The sequence below is a fragment of the Balaenoptera borealis genome (genome assembly GCF_965194805.1).
Source record: "Balaenoptera borealis genome assembly, chromosome: 2".
In the NCBI taxonomy this organism is placed as follows: domain Eukaryota; kingdom Metazoa; phylum Chordata; class Mammalia; order Artiodactyla; family Balaenopteridae; genus Balaenoptera; species Balaenoptera borealis.
Window position 1 is genome coordinate 164,410,614 of NC_138867.1, and position 21,409 is coordinate 164,432,022.

The 21,409-nt window shown below is 38.0% G+C and overlaps 1 protein-coding gene across 2 annotated transcripts in view; it reads left to right on the forward strand.

Annotated features, from left to right (window-relative positions):
• SIMC1 (SUMO interacting motifs containing 1) overlaps positions 1-21,409 on the forward strand; it is a 95,046-nt gene that overhangs the window by 67,916 nt on the left and 5,721 nt on the right. For both annotated transcript variants that reach the window (XM_082379909.1, XM_082379910.1), the window contains 3 exons: positions 674-802; positions 19,254-19,410; positions 19,553-19,637. In XM_082379909.1, the coding sequence (XP_082236035.1) occupies positions 674-802; positions 19,254-19,410; positions 19,553-19,637 (371 nt within the window). The remainder of the gene's footprint in view (positions 1-673; positions 803-19,253; positions 19,411-19,552; positions 19,638-21,409) is intronic.

Genomic DNA, 21,409 nt, shown 5'->3' on the forward strand with positions numbered 1-21,409 from the left:
AGAGTCCCTGTTCCACCTATTGTGTCACTGGCTGCAGATTTTCTGAAAACAGAGCCTTTCCTTCCCTCACAAATAATAGTGCATGTTAGAAAAGGCTAGCTTCAAGGCCAGGCTCACCTTCTGAGGGGTTGCCCAGATTCCTTCTGCCACATCAGCCTGGCTGTCTCCGACAGTTAGGTCTGATGAGAGAGAGGGTCACGTTTCACCAGTTGAAATTCTGAGACTGAACTTAGTAAAAGATTATTGTAAAGGAACCAGTAACAGGAGAAGACTATATGGTAAATATGTATTTTCTCCTATCAAAGAAATTCAAATAATTGTTAGTCATTCTGGACCTGTTTCTTCATCTGTAAAATAGAGAAGTTATAGGTTAGGTGATCCTTAAAGTTCTCTAGATCCTTAAGATTGCATGTTTCTCTTTTTGAATTTAAAAGCAGCTTGCTTTTACAGCTCAACCCCAGGTTCTGAGAGGTTCAGATAGTATGATCTGGCAAAAGGGATTCAGGTAGGTGAAATTGCTAATAAAAGCATGCTGGTGCTTGAATAGTTCTCCCTGACCCTAGTGTGTGCTTTACAAGATCCTTTAGTACACTGGTGGGGACCTCATCCCAGCCAGTAGGGTAGCTCTTTGCCAGACCCTCCCGCTCATTTGTTTTCTGTGTTCTGGACTCAGGATTGTATGCCAGCTGCAGAGGATGCTGTCCATAGCCGTAGAGGTGGATAGGACCCCCACATGCAGCTCCAATAAAATTGCTGAAATGATGTTTGGGTTTGTGCTGGACATTCCTGAGAGGAGTCAGAGGTGAGTCTTAGTTTTTTTTTTTTGTTCATTTGTTTTTTGTTTTGGTCTGGGAACATAATTTCAAAAGAAAATTCCAAATGGTAGTTAAATTAGGAAAAAAGAGGTAGAGGGATAGTTCCTGTCTCTTTAACCTTTTGAAAGAAAGAGGTTCTCAACCAGTTGTTATTATTTGCAACTAAGGCATAATTTCTTGGGAAGAGGCAGGGTTCCTTAAATGGAGCCTAAATTTTCCCACTTTATCCATCTGTCTAATAACTTTACTCATCTCTCAAGGTTCAGCTGTGAGGCACGACCATCTTCTCTGACCCTCAGCCATAGAGCCTGGTATAACTGTTCACTAAAGTCTTGATGGATGAATGAAATAGGCATATCCAATATTAGGGGGAAAAGAGGTGACGCAAGAATGAATAGGGTTGCACCTGTAGAATGAGCCCAGTTACTAAGAATAAGGAATTCAGTTTCTCTAAGCATTAATTAGTAAAGCATTTCATTAGGAAGAGATAAGGAAATAGAACTCTTGGCTAGGGCCAGTGATTCCTCCTTTGAACCAGTAATTTTAGAAATCCGAAGGAAGAAAAATAAACTGGAATGAATATGAATTCATGAACAGTTGCTGGTATAGAAAATAACTATGAGAAAATCATTGTATGGTGGTGGCCCTTGGGGGAAATTATCTCCATCAGGTCCATGTCTGCTTCCCATCCCCATCCCCTAAGCTCCCAGTTGGCAGCCAAGACTATTCTTGTACCGTTCTGGTTCCTCTATTGGAAGAAAATGTCGTACCAAATAGAATTGTAATAAAGATTTAATTAAAATATCCTGCTAAGATTAAGACAAACATTTATTGGGTCCCTACAATGTGCCAGTCATTGTCATGTTAATTATCTCATGTTTTCATAAAACTTTATAATGTTATTCCTGTTTAACAAATGAGAAAAATACTCTAAGTAGTTAAATAACTAACCCAAGTTTACACAGTTAGTCACATTCAGAATCCAGATTTAAACCCAGGATTTCTTAAATCCAAGATCAGTTCAAAGAAGGCAATACATTACAGTGGTCAGCCAAAAGGAAGCTTTCATAAATGCCATTCTTGCTCTATCACTTTGTTAGGGATATTTCATTTGGGTCCAACTCCCATACCATTCATTCATTTATGCCCAGATTCTGGTGAGAGATGGGAAATCTAAGGAATGGGTAACTGTAAACAAATTTGGGCTTAACATAGACAAAAAAATTTTAAATAAAACCTGGCCCTACTTTAAAACTTTCTCAGAAAGGGCATATTGGCAACCACCCCAAATTATACTAGAAGATACTTTATATACTTTTATCTTGGTTGTTTTAACTTTTAAAAGTTTAGGTGTAATTTACATGCAATTAAATGATACAAACTAATTTACATAAATATCCTTCCATGAGTTTTGACAAAGGCATAACCCATGTGACCTATCATTTTCCAGTGCCTCATCGATAGCATATAGAAATCCTGCAACCTTGATGAATTCATTTATTCTAGTAGGAATATTTCTGTAGTTTCCTTAGAATTTTCTACATACACAATATTTTGTCTGCAAATAAAAACAGTTTAACCTCTTCCTTTCCAATCTGTATGCCTTTTGCTTGTTTATCTTACCCTATTGCATGGGCTAATACCTCCAATAGAATGTTGGAGAAGTGATAGGAACAGACATCCTTGCCTTATGCCTGATCTTAGGGGGCAAACATTCAGTCTTTGACCATTTAATAGTAGTATTAGCTGTAGGTGTTTCATAGGTGCCCCTTGTCAGATTGAGGAGGCTTCCTTCTATTTCTAATATATTGAGTGTTTTTGTGAAGAATAAGTATTAAAATTTGTGAAATTTTTTTCCTCTAGTGAGATAGTCAAAATTTTTCTCCTTTCTTCCATTGATGTGATGAATTACATTGATTAATTTCCTAATATTAAAACAACCTTGCATTCCTAGAATAAAAAACCCTACTTGACTGTGATATGTTATCCTTTTTTTATTGACAGACTGAATTTGCTAATATTTTGTTAAGGGCTTTTGCATCTATGTTTACTAGAGATGGTGATCTGTGATTTTATTTTCTTATAATGTTCAACTTCATTCATATTTAAAGAAATTTAAATTAAAACTACACTGAGGTACCATTTCTAACCTATCTAAATAGTAAAAATTTTAAAGTACTATAAAACACTCTGTTAGTGAGGCTTTGAGAAAGCAGGTAGGTACTCATACATTGCTGGTGGGACTGCAGAATGGTACAAGCCTTATGGAGGGGAATTTTCCAATATCTAACAAAATTAAAGGTACATGTACCTCTTGACCCAGCAATCTCATGTCTAGGAATTTACCCTGAAGGTACACTTTTAACAGTATAAAAATACATATGCACAAGGATATTCACAACAGCATGTTTGTAATTGCAAAATACTAGAAACAACCCAAATGCCCATACATAGGGCAGTGGTTGAATATCTGTGGTACATCTACACAGTGAAGATGTAGCTGTAAAAAAGTAAAATTTAAAAATAGGAGCAAAATATTTATGATCTGTTTTCCAAAATATATTGTTAAGTAAACAAAGCAAAATACAAAAGAGTATGCATAATAAATATACATATATTTTTCTAAGAAGGAGAAATTTTAAAATATACTTGATTATAATAATTTACAAAAAAAGAAACCAAGTTAAGATAAACTGCAGACTAATCAAATTGCTTACATACAGGAGTAGATAGATGGCAATGGGCTGGAAAGGAGATAAAGTGCTGAGCTGGAGTTGGAATGACCTTAATGGTAGTATTGGTAGTGTAATACTTCCCTGAGTATACTTCTTTGTATAGTTATAACTTTTAGACTTTTAGAACCATATTAATGTTTTATATACTCAAAAAAAGAAAAATCAGCAAGGAAGTTGGATGGGAGCCTAACATGCAATACAAACAGACACAAATTAACCTGTGTTTTAAATGAATAATAATTGGGGCCATGGGGTGGGGGATGGGAGGGAGGACAAGCCCAAGCAACTTTATTTTTACTTCTTATTTTTAAATAATTATAGATTCACAGGAAGTTGCAAAAACTAGTACAGAGGGGTCCTGTATACCCTTCACCCTCTTTCCCCTAGCGATTACATCTTGCATAACTATAACAGTATCACAAAAAGGAAATTGATGTTGGTATAATCCACAGAACATATTCAGATTTCATCCATTTCACCTAGATTGCACTCATTTGAGGGTAGTTCTATATAATTTTATCACATTTGTAGCTTCATATAACCACCAGCACAATCAAGGTATATGGAACTGTTCCATCACCACAAAGATCCCTTGTACTACCCTTTTACGGGTAACTATTCATCTTCTCCAACCCCTGGAAACCACTAGTCTGTCCAAGTAAGATAAAACACAGTATCTGGACTAAACGCCCTCAGGCTAAAGACAAAATGAAGTGTAAATAAATATTAAACTCTAGTTAGTAAATTTATTTTTCACAGAAAGTATGAGTTAACAATTCAAAAACTATCTTATGTGTATTCTAGGATTAAACAAATAAATGTATTGTGGATAATGAGAGCCAAGTTTCTCACTGTCAGAGAAGAGAGTAACACATATGAAAAGGGGAAAGGATAGAAGGAACCCTGTGGTGCTGGATTGGAATTGGAGGTATCAACATGAACTTGTGGTTTCTAATAAATATAGATAGATATAGGAATAAATGTAGATGTGTGAGTGTGTTTTATATATATATATATAGTGTGTGTGTGTGTGTGTGTGTGTGAATTCATACGTCTGTTTCCTACTTTTACCCACTGAGAGAGCATAGAAACAATTACACCCTAGTAGCAATGAGCACACCTAGTACTCAGATCTTTGTTTCTAAATACTAGTTTATACTAAAAGGAACAAGAGTTCTTTAAGGAAATGACTAATTCCAGAGCTGAGGTAAAGAAAAGTATAAAATGAGCCTAGAACATCTTGTTCCAGAAAGTGAGGAAATGTTCAAGGAATGTTCAGAACATGTCAAAAGAAGCTTAAAGGGCTTCCACTGACTAAATCTGGGATAATTTGAGTATCAAATAAATATTGACAGTAAAACATTATAAACTGTTGTATAAAATAAGAATCCATGATTCTAATACTGATAGGAAGGAAGAAAACAGACTCTCTTCCTTACATTAGAAAGCCAGCTAATAAATATAAGAAGAAATGATGAATTAGGGAAAAAATTGCCATTTGGCAACCATCATAATAAGAGTTAATTCAGGTATGAGTGTGTACTAAAATTGTGAAAGTTTGTGGAGTACCAAGATATTTGCATAATCTCAAAGTATGTTCTCATGAGATATTAATTATGAAGTGAAAAATAATAACTTTACTGTGGAGATAACTACCATAGTCAAGTGATCAAAATTAACACCAGCAATGGGACAAATTGACATCATATGCCCCTTGATATGATACACACAACATTTTTGCAGTCCTCTTGCCAAAAAATGCATAACCTCAATCAAATCATGGGAAAATATCAGGGAAATCCCAAATGAGAAACATTCTATGAAGAAAACTGACCTGCACTTTTCCAAAATGTCAATGTCAATGAAAGACAAAGCAAGATTGAGGAACTGTTCCAGATCAAAGGACATTACAAAACAGGCAACTGAAAGCAATGCATAATCTGGGATTTTCTTTTGCTATTAATAGCATCATTAAGACAATGAAAAAATCTGATTAAAGTCTATGGTTAATATAATAGTATTGCGTTAAGATTAATTTTCTGATTTTTTTTTTATCATTGTACGTGGTTATCTTAGAGAATGTCCTTGTTTTTAGGAATTATACACTGCAAGTATTTAGGGATAAATGGGCATCATGTCTGCAACTTACTATCAAATAGTTTAGAGGAAAAAAATAGAAAGACAGAGTTAGTGAGAAGGATAAAGAAGATATGGTAAATGTTTAACACTTGGGGAACCTGAATGAAAAGTACTAAGGGTATTTGTGAATTATCTGTACTATTCTTGCAACTCTTCTCTGAGTATAACAAAAAGTTAGAAAAAAAAAAAGTATATTTATTGTAAACAGCATATAGTCAGATTTGCTTTTTTAGGCAGCTGACAATCCCTGCCTTTTAACTAGAGTTATTTATTCCATTTACATTTAATTTAATTATTGGTTTTACATCTTTCATCTTACTGTTTGTTTCCTATTTGTCCCTTTTGTTCTTTGTTCATTTTTACCTCCTTTTCTGCCTTCTTTTGGATTAATTATTTTCTATTATTCCATTTTATCTTTCCTAAGGCTTTTTAACTTTTTTAAATTAAAAATTTATTTTGACATAGTTGTAGATTCTTATGCAGTTGTAAGGAATAATACAGAGAGATCACATGTACTCTTTACACAATTTTGCCCAGTGGTAACACATTGCAAAACTTTAGTGCATGTATCACAACCAGGATATCAAGAATGGACTTCCCTGGTGGCACAGTGATTAAGAATCCACCTGCCAATGCAGGAGACACAGGTTCGAGCCCAGGTCCAGGAAGATCCTATATGCCACAGAGAAACTAAGCCCGTGAGCTTCAACTCCTGAGCCTGCACTCTAGAGTCCGTAAGCCACAACTACTGAGCCCGCATGCCGCAACTGCTGAGGCCTGCGTGCCTAGAGCCTGTGCTCCACAATGAGAGAGGCCACCACAATAAGAAGCCCATGCACCGCAACAAAGAGTAGCCCCCACTCACAGCAAATAGAGAAAGCCCGCGTGCAGCAACGAAGACCCAATGCAGCCAAAAATAAAAATAAATAAAATAAAAATTTTTTTAATTTTTAAGAATAAAAACAAAGAATGATAGAAGCCAAGATAGAGAACATTTCCATAACCATAAGGATTATTCATTTTGCCCTTTTATAACTATACCCTCCCACCACCACCCCTTCTTAACCCTTGGCAACTACTAGTCTATTTTTCATTTTTATAGTTTTGTCATTTCAAGATATTGTATAAGTGGAATCATACAGTATGTAACCTTTGGGGATTGGCTTTTTCACTTAGCATAAGTCTCTGGAGATCCATTCAGGTTGTATCTATCAATAGTTGATTATTTTTTATTGGTGAATAGTATTCCATAGTGTGGGTGTACCTTTGATTTTTTTTTTTTTTAACCATTTACCCCCTGAAGGATATCTGTCTTGTTTCCAGTTTGGGGCTATTATGAATAAAACTTCTATAAACATTCATGTACAAATTTTTTAATAAATGTAAGTCTTCATTTCTATGGAATAAATGCCAAGGAGTGCAATTTTTGCATTATATAGTAGTTACTTATTTAATTTTTTTAAGAAACTGCCAAACTGTTTCCTTGAGTGGCTGTACGGTTTTACATTCCCCCCAGCAGTATATGAGTGATCCAGTTTCTCTGCATCCTGGCCAGCATTTGGTGTTGTTACTGTTTTTTATTTTAGCCATTCTGATAGGTGTGTGGAGGATTCTCATTGTGATTTTCATCTTCATTTCTCTGATGGCTAATGAAGTTGAACATGTTTTCATGTGCTTAATACCATCTGTATAACATCTTCACTAAAATATTTTTTTCTTATGTTCTAAATAGATTGTTTGCTTTTTTACTGAGTTTGTTTTATTTTTTAATAGATTGTTATTGGAATATAATTACTTCACAATACTGTGTTAGTTTCTGTTGCATAATGAAGTGAATAGCCATATGCATACACATGTCCCCATATCCCCTCCCTCTTGAGCCTCCCTCCCATCTCCCCTCTAGGTCATCGTAAAGCACCGAGACAATCTCCCTGTGCTATGCGGCTGCTTCCCACCAGCCAACAATTTTACATTCGGTAGTGTATGTATGTCAATGCTACTCTCACTTCGCCCCAGCTTCGCCCTCCCACCCCATGTCCTCAAGTCCATTTTCTATGTCTATCTCTTTATTCCTGCCCTGCAACTAGGTTCATCAGTACCTTTTTTCTTTTAGATTCCATATATATGTGTTAGCATATGGTATTTGTTTTTCTCTTTCTGACTTACTTCACTCTGTATGAGAGACTCTAGGTCCATCCACCTCACTACAAATAACTCAGTTTCATTTCTTTTTATGGCTGAGTAATATTCCATTGTGTATGTGTGCCACATCTTCCTTACCCATTTATCTGTTGATGGACATTTAGGTTGGTTCTATGTCCTGGCTATTGTAAATAGTGCTGAAATGAACATTGTGGTACATGTCTCTTTTTGAATTATGGTTTTCTCAGGGTATATGCCCAGTAGTGGGATTGCTGGGTCATATGGTAGTTCTATTTTTAGTTTTTTAAGGAACCTCCATACTGTTTTCCATAGTGGTTGTATCAATTTACATTCTCACCAACAGTGCAGGAGGATTCCCTTTTCACCACACCCTTTCCATCATTTATTGTTTCTAGATTTTTTGATAATGGCCATTCTGACCAGCGTGCGGTGATACCTCATTGTAGTTTTGATTTGTATTTCTCTAATAATTAGTGATGTTGAGCATCTTTTCATGTGCCTCTGGCCATCTGTATGAAATGTCTATTTAGGTCTTCCACCCATTTTTTAACTGGATTGTTTGTTTTTTTTGATATTGAGCTCCATGAGCTGTTTGTATATTTTGGAGATTAATCCTTTGTCTGTTGCTTCATTTGCAAATATTATTTTCTCCCATTCTGAGGGTTGTCTTTTTGTCTTGTTTATGGTTTCCTTTGCTGTGCAAAAGCTCTTAAGTTTAAGACCAATTTGTTTATTTTTGTTTTTATTTCCGTTACTCTAGGATACGGGTCAAAAAAGATCTTGCTGTGGTTTATGTCAAAGAGTGTTTTTCCTATGTTTTCCTCTAAGAGTTTTATAGTGTCTGGCCTTATGTTTAAGTGTTTAATCCATATGGAGTTTATTTTTGTGTATGGTGTTAGGTAGTGTTCTAATTTCATTCTTTTACACATAGCTGTCCAGTTTTCCCAGCATCACTTATTGAACAGGATGTCTTTTCTCCATTGTATGTTCTTGCCTCCTTTGTCATACTTAGGTGCCCATATGTGCGTGGGTTTATCTCTGGGCATTCTATCCTGTACCATTGATCTATATTTCTGTTTTTGTGCCAGTACCATACTGTCTTGATTACTGTAGCTTTGTAGTATAGTTTGAAGTGGGGGAGCCTGATTCCTCCAACTCCATTTTTCTTTCTCAAGATTTCTTGGCTATTCAGGGTCTTTTGTGTTTCCATACGAATTGTAAAATTTTTTGTTCTAATTCTGTGAAGAATGCCATTGGTAGTTTGATAGGGATTGCATTGAATCTGTAGATTGCTTTAGGTAGTATAGTCATTTTCACAATATTGATTCTTCCAATCCAAGAACATGGTATATTTCTCCATCTGTTTATGTCATCTTTGATTTCTTTCATCAGTGTTTTATAGTTTTCTGAGTGCAAGTCTTTCACCTCCTTAGGCAGGTTTATTCCTAGGTATTTTATTCTTTTTGTTGCAATGGTAAATGGGAGTGTTTCCTTAGTTTCTGTTTCTGATTTTTCATCGTTGGTGTATAGGAATGCCAGAGATTTCTGTGCATTAATTTTGTATCCTGCAACCTTACCAAATTCATTGATTAGTTCTAATAGTTTTCTGGTGGCATCTTTAGGATTTTCTATGTATAGTATCATGTCATCGGCATACAGTGACAGTTTTACTTCTTCTTTTCCAATTTGTATTCCTTTTATTTCTTTTTCTTCTCTGATTGCTGTGGCTAGGACTTCCAAAACTATGTTGAATAAGAGTGGTGAGAGTGGATATCCTTGTCTTGTTCCTGATCTTAGTGGAAATGCTTTCAGTTTTTCACCATTGAGTATGATGCTTGCTGTGGGTTTGTCATATATGGCCTTTATTATGTTGAGGTAGCTTCCCTCTATGCCCATTTTCTGGAGAGTTTTTATCATAAATGGTGTTGAATTTTGTCAAAAGCTTTTTCTGCATCTATTGAGATGATCATATGGTTTTTATTCCTTAATTTGTTAATGTGGTGTATCATATTGATTGATTTGCATATATTGAAGAATCCTTGCATCCCTGGGATAAATCCCACTTGATCATGGTGTATGATCCTTAATGTGCTGTTGGATTCTGTTTACTAGTATTTTGTTCAGGATTTTTTTTTGGAAGAGTTTGAGAAGGATCGGTGTTAGCTCTTCTCTAAATGTTTGATAGAATTCGCCTGTGAAGCCATCTGGTCCTGGACTTTTGTCTGTTGGAAGATTTTTAATTACAGTTTCAATTTCAGTACTTGTGATAGGTCTGTTTATATTTTCTAATTCTTCCTGGTTCAGTCTTGGAAAATTGTACCTTTCCAAGAATTTGTCCATTTCTTCGTGGTTGTCCATTTTATTGGCATATAGTTGTTTGTAGTAGTCTCTTATAATTCTTTGTATTTCTACAATGTCAGTTGTGATTTCTCCTTTTTCATTTCTAATTTTATTGATTTGCGTCCTCTCCCTTTTTTTCTTGATGAGCCTGACTAAGGGTTTATCAATTTTGTTTATCTTCTCAAAGAACCAGGTTTTAGTTTTATTGAGCTTTGCTATTGTTTTCTTCATTTCTATTTCATTTATTTCTGCTCTCATCTTTATGATTTCTTTCCTTCTACTGACTTCGGGTTTTCTTTGTTCTTCTTTCTCTAGCTGTTTTAAGTGTAGAGTTAGATTGTTTATTTGAGATTTTTCTTGTTTCTTGAAGTGAGATTGTATTGCTATAAACTTCCCTCTTAGGACTGCTTTTGCTGCTTTCCATAGGTTTTGGGTTGTCGTATTTTCATTGTCATTTGTTCCTATTTTTTTTTTATTTCTTCTTTGATTTCTTCAGTGATCTCTTGGTTATTTAGTAGTGCACTGTTTAGCCTCCATGTATTTGTGTTTTTTACAGTTTTTTTCCTGTGATTGATTTCCAATCTCATAGCATGTGGTCAGAAAAGATGCTTGATATGATTTCAATTTTCTTAAATTTTCCGAGGCTTGATTTGTGACCCAAGATGTGATCTATCCTGGAGAATGTTCCATGTGCACTTGAGAAGAAAGTGTATTCTGCCACGTTTGGGTGGAATGTTCTATAAATATCAGTTAGATCTATCTGGTCTATTGTGTCATTTAAAGTTTGTGTTTCCTTATTTATTTTCTGTTTGGATGATCTGTCCGTTGGTGTAAGTGGGGTGTTAAAGTCCCCTACTATTATTGTGTTACTGTCGATTTCTCCTTTCATGGTTGTTAGCATTTCCTTATGTATTGAGGTGCTCCTATGCTGGGTACATAAACATTTATAATTGTTATATCTTCTTCTTGGATTGATCCTTTGATCATTATGTAGTGTCCCTCCTTATCTCTTGTAACAGTCTTTATTTTTAGTCTATTTTATCTGATACGAGTATTGCTACTCCAGCTTTCTTTTGATTTCCATATGCATGGAATATCTTTTTCCATCCCTTCACTTTCAGTCTGTATATGTCCCTAGATGTGAAGTGGGTCTCTTGTAGACAGCATATGTATGGGTCTTGTTTTTGTATCCATTCAGCCAGTCTGTGTCTTTTGGTTGGGGCACTTAATCCATTTAATAATCAAGGTCATTATCGATATATATGTTCCTATTACTATTTTCTTAATTGTTTTGGGTTTGTTTCTGTGGGTCTTTTTCTTTTCTTGTGTTTCCCGCTTAGAGAAGTTTCTTTAGTGTTTGTTGTAAAGCTGGTTTGGTGGTGCTGAATTCTCTTAGCTTTTGCTTGTCTGTAAAGCTTTTGACTTCTGCATCAAATCTGAATGAGATCCTTGCTGGGTAGAGTAATCTTGGTTGTAGGTTTTTCTCTTTCATCACTTTAAGTATATCCTGCCACTCCCTTCTGGCCTGCAGAGTTTCCGCTGAAAAATCAGCTGATAACCTTATGGGGATTCCTTTGTATGTTATTTTTTGTTTTTCCCTTGCTGCTTTTAATATTTTTCTTTGAATTTAATTTTTGTTAGTTTGAATAATATGTGTCTTGGTGTGTTTTTCCTAGGGTTTATCCTGTATGGGACTCTCTTTGCTTCCTGGACTTAGGTGACTCTTTCCTTTCCCATGTTAGGGAAGTTTTCAACTATAATCTCTTCAAATATTTTCTCAGACCCTTTCTTTTCCTCTTCTTCTTCTGGGACCCCTGTAATTCGAATGTTGGTGTTTTTAGTGCTGTCCCAGAGATCTCTGAGAATGTCTTCAATTCTTTTCCTTCTTTTCTCTTTATTCTGCTCCTTGACAGTTATTTCCACCATTTTGTCTTCCAGCTCACTTACTCGTTCTTCTGCCTCAGTTATTCTGTTACTGATTCCTTCTACTCTATTTTTTATTTCAGTTATTCTGTTGTTCATCTCTGTTTGTTCTTTATTTCTTCTATATCTTTGTTAAACATTTCTTGTATTTTCTCAGTCTGTGCCTCCATTCTATTTCCGAGATTCAGAATCATCATTACTATCATTACTCTGAATTCTTTTTCAGGTAGATTGCCTATTTCCTCTTCATATTTTTGGTCTTGTAGGTTTTTACCTTGCTCCTTCATCTGTGACATATTATTTTGTCGTCTCTTTTTTTTTTTTTTTTTTTTTATGAGTGGGACTGTGTTTTGTCTTACTGGTTGTTTGGCCTGAGGCTTCCAACACTGGGGTTTGTAGGCTGCTGGGTAGAGCTGGGTCTTGGTGCTGAGATGAGGAACTCCATGAGACCTCACTCCAATGAATATTCCCTGGGGTCTCAGGTTCTCTGTTAGTCCAGTGGTTCGGACTCGGAACTCCCACCACAGGAGCTTCGGCCTTACCCTGGCGGGCTCATGAACCAAGATCCAACAAGCTGCCTGGGGTGGCAAAAAAAAAAAAATACAATAACAAAGTAAAAAAAAAAATTAGACTAGGAAACTAACAGATATGTTAGGAAGAATATAAAAATTAGAATATAGATGAATCAACAACCGGAAGGTTCAACAGTACCACAGTAGTAAAAAAGAGGAGGGGGAAAAAAAGTGGGTGGGGGAGGAGGCCTTGGCTGCAGAGGGCAGGGCCTAAGCAAGGGGGAGCTTTGGGTGGTGGGTGGGGCCAATGCTCAGGACCCACAGGGCTGGAACAGGCCCTGGGCACTGTGGGGGATGGGGCTTAGGCTCAAGGAACAGAAGGGGCCCAGGCGTGCCCACCACCCCTGGTCTGAGAGGGCAGGGGACCTCACCTGGGAGCCCAGCAGGCTTCCTGGGCTCGAGTGGGTGGGACAAATGCCCTCCTCTCCTCTCCTGCTCCTCCAGTCTGGGAGGGCCCCTCCCCCCTGCCTCTCCTGATCTCCCCACCTCCCTCCTATGCCCCCAGGACCCACACAGCCTGGATGGGTCTTTGGAGGGGGGGGTACTGGCCTGGGAGCTCAGCAGGCTCCCTGGCCCAAGTGGGCCAGGCAATCGCCCTCCCTCCTCTCCCGCGTTTCCTGGAGAGTCCCTCCCGCCTGCCTCTCCTGATCTCCCAGTCCTCCGGGGTGCGGATCCTGTCTGGCCTCCACTTCTCCTCCCCCGTCAGTCCCCCTACATCCTACGGGTTCACTTTGGGGTTCCTCCCATCTCCTTGGGCATCAGAGTCTCCCACCAGTGGCTGGCAGGCGCCCTAGTTGCAGGGAGATGCTAACTCCACGTCTTCCCACATCTCCATCTTGACTCTGCTCTCCTACTGTTGACTTTTAAGAGTCTGTATATATTCTAGATACAATCTTTTTTCAGATCTGTAGTTTGCAAATATTTTCTCCTATTCTGTAGTTTGTCTTTTCATCCTCTTTAACAAGGTCTTTCAAAAAGCAAGTTTTAAATTTTAATGAAGTCCAGCTTATCAGCTTTTTCTTTTATGGAAAATGCTTTTATGACAAAGATTCCTTAGGATTGTCTGTGTAGACCATCATGTCATCTGCAAATAGGGAAAGTTTTACTTCTTTTTTTTCCAATCAGTATGCCTTTTATTGCCTTACTGGCTAGAACTTCCAGTACTATGTTGAATAGTAATGATGAAAGCAGACACCTTTGTTCATGATCTAGGGGAAAGCATTCAGTTCATTAATTATTGATTAATTAAAATATGAGTTCACCATTAATTATGATGCCAGCTATAGGTTTTTTTGTAGATGTTCATTAATAAGTTGAAGAAGTTCCCTTCTATTCCTAGTTTTCTGTTTTTATCATGAGTGGGTATTGAATTTTATCACATGCTTTTTCAGCAAATGTTTTACTTTTTTTTTAATGGTTGCTCTTGGAATTACAATATGCATTCTTAACTTACTAGAGTCTGCCTTGAATTAATATTATACCATAACATGTAATGTAAGAACCTTATATCTGTGTATTTCCATTTATCCCACTCCCATCCTCTGTGCTATTGTTGTCATACATTTTACTCCAGGATGGGATCATATTTTTGCTTTAAACATTTAGTTTTTTTTAAAAGAAATTCAGAGATGAGGGGGGGGAAGTCTTTATACTACCTAACTGTGATATTATGACCTATAATAAGAAATATATATATTTGATCTTCATCCTGTTCCTGGCACAGAGCTCTTTTGGAGTTTTTTAAGTGATAAGAGTGATCAAGTTATCTTTGTTATGTTAGTGAGGTGTCTTTCAGAAAGCATTTGGTGACCTAAGGATAGGAGCTAGTTGCCAGGGGAACCATGTAATTAGAGGGTTGGGACTTCAACCCTCCACTCCCAGCCCTCCCCTCACCCCACCCCTACCTCCTGGGAAGGGGCAGGGGCTGGAGGTTGAGTTCAATTACCAATGGCCAATGATTTAATCAGTCATGCCTATCTAATGCAGCTTCCTTGAAAACCCAAAAGGACTGGGTTCAGAGAGCTTCCAGGTTGGTAAACAGGTGGAGATGCCTGTAGAGTGATGTACCCAGAGAGCATGGAAGGGCCTCACCCTTTCCCCATACCTTATGCATCTCTCCCATTTGGCTGTTCTTGAGTTATATCCTTTTATAATAAACTGGTAATCTAGTAAGTAAAGTGTTTCTCTGAGTTCTGTGAGCCACTGTAACAAATTAATCAAACCTAAGGTGGGGTTCTGGGAACCTTCGATCTATAGCTAGGTGGTTCAGAAGCACACAGGTCAACAACCTGGACTTTCCAATTGGCATCTGAAGAGAGAGTGGGAGGGCAGTCTTGTAGGATTGAGCCCTTAACCTGTGGGATCTGACACTATGGTAAATAGTGTCAGAATTGAGTTAATTGCTTAGTGGTGCTGAAATAGAACACACATCAGATCCACATAGCTACCATTTTGGGTGTTCTTCTTTCTTTCTTTAAGATCCAAGTTCCATTTGGTATCATTTCTCTTCCACCAAAGAACTTAACTTCTTTTAACATTTTTTGTAGTGCAGATCTACCGTAATGAATTCTCTCAGCTTTTGTTTATCTGGAAATGTTTTTATTTTACCTTCATATATGAATGGTGTTTTTACTTGATATGGGTTCTAGATTGATAGGTATTTTTAATTTATTTTAAAGATGTTCCATTTTCTTCTGGCTTGCTGATGAGAAGTCATTAGAATTTCTTACTTTTGTTCCCTTATATGCCATGTGTCTTTTTTCTCTGGCTGCTTTTTTTTGTTTTCAGCAATTTGATTACTATAACTAGGTGTGGTTTCCTTTATGTTTATCCTGCTTGGGGTTTATTGAGATTCTTGAATCTGTGAGTTGATATTTTTGATCAATTTTTGAAATATCTTGGCCATTATTTTTTATATTTTTTGCCCCAAACTTTAATCTCTGGGAATTCAAGTACATATACATTAAGCTGTGTGACACTGTTCCACAGAACACTGAGGATCTGGTGTTTTCTACTGTTGTTTTGTTTTATTTTGTTTTGACTTGTCTTTTTTTTTCTCTTTTTCACTTTGGATAGTCTTCATGCTCCCTGATCTTTTCTTTTGTGGTGGCCAATTGTTGTTAAGCCTATCCAGTGATTTTTTTTTTTTCAGATATTGTGTTTTTCAGCTCTAGAGTCTCCATTTGATTCATTGTTATAGTGTCCATTTCTCTTTGCTAAGTGTCCCCATCTAATCACTGATTATATATATCTTGGTTAGTTGGTCAGCTGGTTGGTCGGCTGGTTGGTTGGTTGGTTGGTTGGTTAATTTTGAACATAATTATAATAGCTGTTCTAAAGTCCTTGTCTACTAATTCCAACATCTGTATCAACTCTTAGCCTGTTTCTATGGACATTTTGCTCCTGGTTATGGATCACATTTCCCGTTCTGCTTTTTCCCCTGTCTAATAATTTTTTATTGTGTGCTGAACATTATGAACGCCACGTTGTTGAGAGTCTGAAATTTGCTGACTTCCTTTAAAGAGTATTGAGTTTCATTCTTGCAGACAGTGATTTACTGGCAGATTAGCTTTCTCCTTTTAAGGCTTGCTTCTAGGATTTGTAAATCAACCTTTCTTAAGATACTAGTTTTGTAGCTTAGTCTTTCTGGGGTTGCACCTGAATGCCCAACATGTTCAATGAGATCTCTCCTCTAGCTCATTGAAACCCCATGTCTTTCAGCCCTGGCCACTCTCCCGAATCCCCAGTCAGCTCATAGCTCCTCACTGGCTGTTCTCTCCCAGGCTTTTGGATCTTCTCTCTGTCCGTGTGCCAAGGGGGGGCCCCTTACACATATTTCTTGAGCTCCCTCTTCTCTGACACAGATTCCAGCCACCTCAGCTCTACTGAACTCCAGTCTCTGTTTGCTCTGCCCAATAAGCCCACTGTTTTCTGTTTGGGACCCACGCTTTCCTCTGCCTTAGTTAGAGAGTGCCCCCAGCAAGAAATCTGGGGTAAATGTGGGGTTCACCACCTTTGTTTCCCTTCTCTCAAGAATAATAGTCATTTGTAGTAGCTTGTCCAATGCCTGAAAATAGTTATTTCATATATTTTGTACAGCTTTATAACTATTGATAACAGGAGAGTAAATCCAATACCAGCTATACTTGTTAAGGCTGGATCTGGATGTTAGCCTTCCTCTGTATCTTGTTTTAAAATTTTGAATTTGAATTGCTATAGATAATTGTACCTCCATTTCCTACTATGTCCAATACATTAAAATTACTTTCTTGTCCCTTGGATATTTCTGGGTTTGCCATCTTGGATTATAAAACCAGGACAAATGCAGGCCCTGGAATAAAAATTGGAAGAGAAAATACAGTTTGAAATAAAAAGTTATTAAATAGGAAAACTGTCTTGTGAAAGTAATAGGCCAAATACAGAGTAGAAATTAAACTTTAAAAGAATTGGAGGAATATCTTATAAATGTAATAATTTGGAGTCCTTTGTATTAAAAAAGAAAATTTGTCAGAGGAGGTATAGAATGGTACTTTAAAAAAACACACGCACATTAAAGAGATAAAATGGGGCTTCCCTGGTGGTGCAGTGGTTAAGAATCCGCCTGCCAATGCAGGGGACACGGGTTCGAGCCCCGGTCCGGGAAGATCCCACATGCCGCAGAGCAACTAAGCCCGTGTGCCACAACTGCTGAGCCTGCGTGCCACAACTACTGAAGCCCACGTGCTACAACTACTGAAACCCGCATGCCTAGAGCCCATGCTCCGCAGCAAGAGAAGCCACCACGATGAAAAGCCCGTGCACCGCAAAGAAGAGTAGCCTATGCTCGCCACAACTAGAGAAAGCTCGCGCACAGCAACGAAGACCCAATACAACCATAAATAAATAAATAAATAAATAAATTTATTTATTTATTTTTTAAAAAAGAGAGAGAGAAAATGGATTTTCACAAATATTACAGACTTTTTTAAACTTTTGAATGGTAAGAAGCAAAGGTTTTAAAGTATTTATTCTGCTTTATTACCCTTGCTTTTACACAAATAATACATGTGCCTGGTGGAACAGCAAAGGGAAAGGGGAAAAAAGAAAATAAAAATGAATAGATACTTTGTTATTTATCATTTTTTTATATATATATATTTTTTTAATTTTTACTTATTTATTTATTTTATTTATGGCTGTGTTGGGTCTTCGTTTCTGTGCGAGGGCTTTCTCTAGTTGTGGCAAGCGGGGGCCACTCTTCATCGCGGTGCACGGGCCTCTCATTATCGCGGCCTCTCTTGTTGCGGAACACAGGCTCCAGACGCGCAGGCTCAGTAATTGTGGCTCACGGGCCTAGCCGCTCTGCGGCATGTGGGATCTTCCCAGACCAGGGCTCGAACCCGTGTCCCCCGCATTGGCAGGCAGACTCTCAACCACTGCGCCACCAGGGAAGCCCTGTTATTTATCATTTTTACAAGTGACAGTGGCACAAAGAGCACCCTATTTTTCCAGATGTTGCAAAACTGCAAAGGGGCAATTGTAGAAGAAAGAACTCTGAGACCTGGAGCTAGCTCTGTTGCTGCCATCTCCTTATCTGCTCATGAGCCATCTATTCCTCAGAACTGCTATGACAAGCAGACCTGGCAAGAACCACCAAACAAACCTTCAGGCAGAAACCTTCAGGCAGTCCAGAGATTCACCCTGTGCATCTGAGATTCATAACTTTTTTTTTTTGGAAGCTGACATTGCTTTTAGAACAATGACTTTGATTCACCTTCTTGAAGCACAGCCCCCGTTTTACAGCTCTCCTGCTCAGAAGCCTCTGAATGTGCTCCAACCCACCCTTGCTGGCCAAGCCCTGCCCTGCATAGAGTGACAAAGTCAAGGGCCAGAGTCCCTCTGGGACTCTTAAGTCCTAGACTTGAAATTTAAGAAGGCTGCTGTGCCCCAGCTATGACTTTTACTCCTTTGTTTTTACCCATGTTTATCCCTGCACTGAAATGCCTCCTGCCTTGGGCCTTCTTTACTCCTAGACTACCGTCAGCAGTGCCACCTCCTCCATACGAAGGCTGCTTCCAGGCCCCTGACCAAATGTGCTCTCTTTGTGTCTCTAGAGTGCCACAGGCACCTCGCATACGTGTACACTTGCCCTGCGCTTTATGTAGGTTCCTGTTGCATACTTCTTGCCCCTGTTCAACTATTGGCTTTTTGAGAGCAGTATCCTCTTTTATTTCTCTTAATATTCCTTGTTTCTGCCAAACAGTACCTGGCACATTATGGCCATTCAGAAATATGTAATCTCATGATTAATTCTCTTGGTTACAGTATGATATAATTCTTCTTAATGTGTCCTAAACTAGTCTTTTTCAAATATCAAAGACTTTCCCTCCTTCTGACAGTTGCTAATTCATGAACAAATCCATTTCTGCCCTGTCCACGAGGTTTGTGATTACGTAGGCCTTCACTGTATTCCTTCTTAGCCTTCTCTGGATTAGGGCAAAGGTTAGAGCGTTCAGGGAGAATTGTGGTATATGTTCCGTGAAACAATAATTGTGATGGTGAACTCTCTCTATCTCTTCTCCACACAGAGAGATGTTCTTTACTACCATGGAGAGCCACCTTCTGCGCTGCAAAGTGCTGGAAATCATATTCCTCCACAGCTGTGAGACACCCACCCGCCTACCCTTGTCTCTGGCCCAGGCCCTCTATTTTCTGAACAATTCCACATCACTGCTCAAGTGTCAGGTACATTTTTCCCTATTTCAGTTCCAGGCCTAGAACACCTTTTCCTTAATCCTTGAGCATTATGTAAAAGTGACTTGAAAACTGTACAAAACCTCTAACTGAGGAAGGCATTTATTACCAATTGCTTTTACTATCTCTGCAGTCGGATAAAACCCAGTGGCAGACATGGGATGAACTGGTTGAGCATCTACAGTTTCTGTTATCCAGTTACCAACATGTTTTAAGAGGTAAGGAGCATTTGGTCACAAACCAGATGGTGTGGGAGTCTCACAGTGGACATTATTATGAATTAAAGTTACATAAGGGACTCTAATTTGTTAGCTTCAGTAAATCATTGTTCCTTGGTATAAATGTAAGGAACAAGGAAGGACATAGCTGGAATCACTGCTGTGAAACAGAAGAATTCACATAGTATTTTTGTTATGGCAGATACTACAGTGGTCCTCACAATTATTAGGCTGTGCAGGTAAAGAAAAGTCATCCTAACATGAGAAGGATTTAGTAATGACCTGATTTGGCCCTGGCATCTTTCCCTGGCCTATCACTGCAGCGTCTTTGTTGGGTTGATTGCTCACTGACTCGGACACTGTAAATATCCGACAATATGATGCAAATACAGAGCAAATCAGTGGCAAAGTAAAAATGTACATCTTGCAAAAGATGTAAGACACTCTTAAGTCTGTGAAAGTGGCTCTGCTCTAGTCACAGGCAAAGCCAGTGATCCGTGAGGATCTGGAAAAGTTAGACTAATTAACACTCAGGGGGCAAATATTGACAAGGATAATGATGGAATAGCTGCTTCAAATAAGAATGATTTGATTAGCCAAGGATTAATGTGGTCCCTGGGGAAACTAATGTAATTATTAATTACATAAGGAAAGATAGTAAGTTTTCAGGGGAGAAAACTGACATCCCTCTTGATGTGATACCCTGAGAAGGACACCTCATCACTTATGTAGTGTTCTTGCCAAAATTTCGTGACCTGAATCTAATCAGAAGGAAGCATCAGACAAACCCAGATTGAAGGGCCTTTTACAAAGTAGCTGGCCTGTACTTTCAAAAGCCACAATGTCTTAAAAACAAAGAAAGACTGAAGAACTGTTCCAGATTAAAAACAAACTAAAGCACATGAATATTAAATGCAAAACATGATCCTGGATGGGATCCTGAACCAGGAAAAAAGAAGTTATAATGTGCATTATTGGGACAATTGGTAAATTTTAAGTAGATTATATAATAGTATTGTGTTAATATTAAGTTTCATATTTTTTTATAATTATCCTGGCTTATGAAAGTAAATATCCTCGGTCTTAGGAAATCCATTCTGAAGTATTGAGGGGCACAATGCCCAACTTATTCTCCATCAGTAAGGGGGGAAAATGCATATATATATATATATATATATATATATATACACACACACACACACACACACACACACACACACATATACATACATACATAATTTACCTACCATGATCATATTGAGGTTGATTTTAGCTCAGTAATGGCACTTGGGAAGATAAGATGGTCCTTACACCCTCTTGGGCCTGGAATTGAGGAAGCTGTTACAGAAACATTTTTAAAAGCACTGGATTTAAGACAGAAGGTCTGGGTTTAAATCCCAACTCCATCACCTACTCTGCATTGGGCAGCTAACTTTATATCTCTAGACCTCAGTTTCTTCCTTCTGTAGAACAGGGATGGTAATACATAACTTGCCAAGACTGATTGCTAATGGGCGTGAGTTAAAAGTAGAAAGTGCTCAGTCAGTGTTAGCTGCCTGTCATCTGGCCAGGAGTAGGCTACAAGGGTCTTCTCTGTTTCAGGCGCCTGTAACTAAAACATAAGCGAGAGCATTGTCAAGGCCACGACATGTAATTGTTTGGTTTGTGCATTTTTTAACACGCTCAAAGAAAGGTACGTGCCCTTCTCAGAACAAAGCCCCAAAGGCAAATTCCATGCGTCCTCAGCCTCATGGAGGTTTATGTAATTGTTT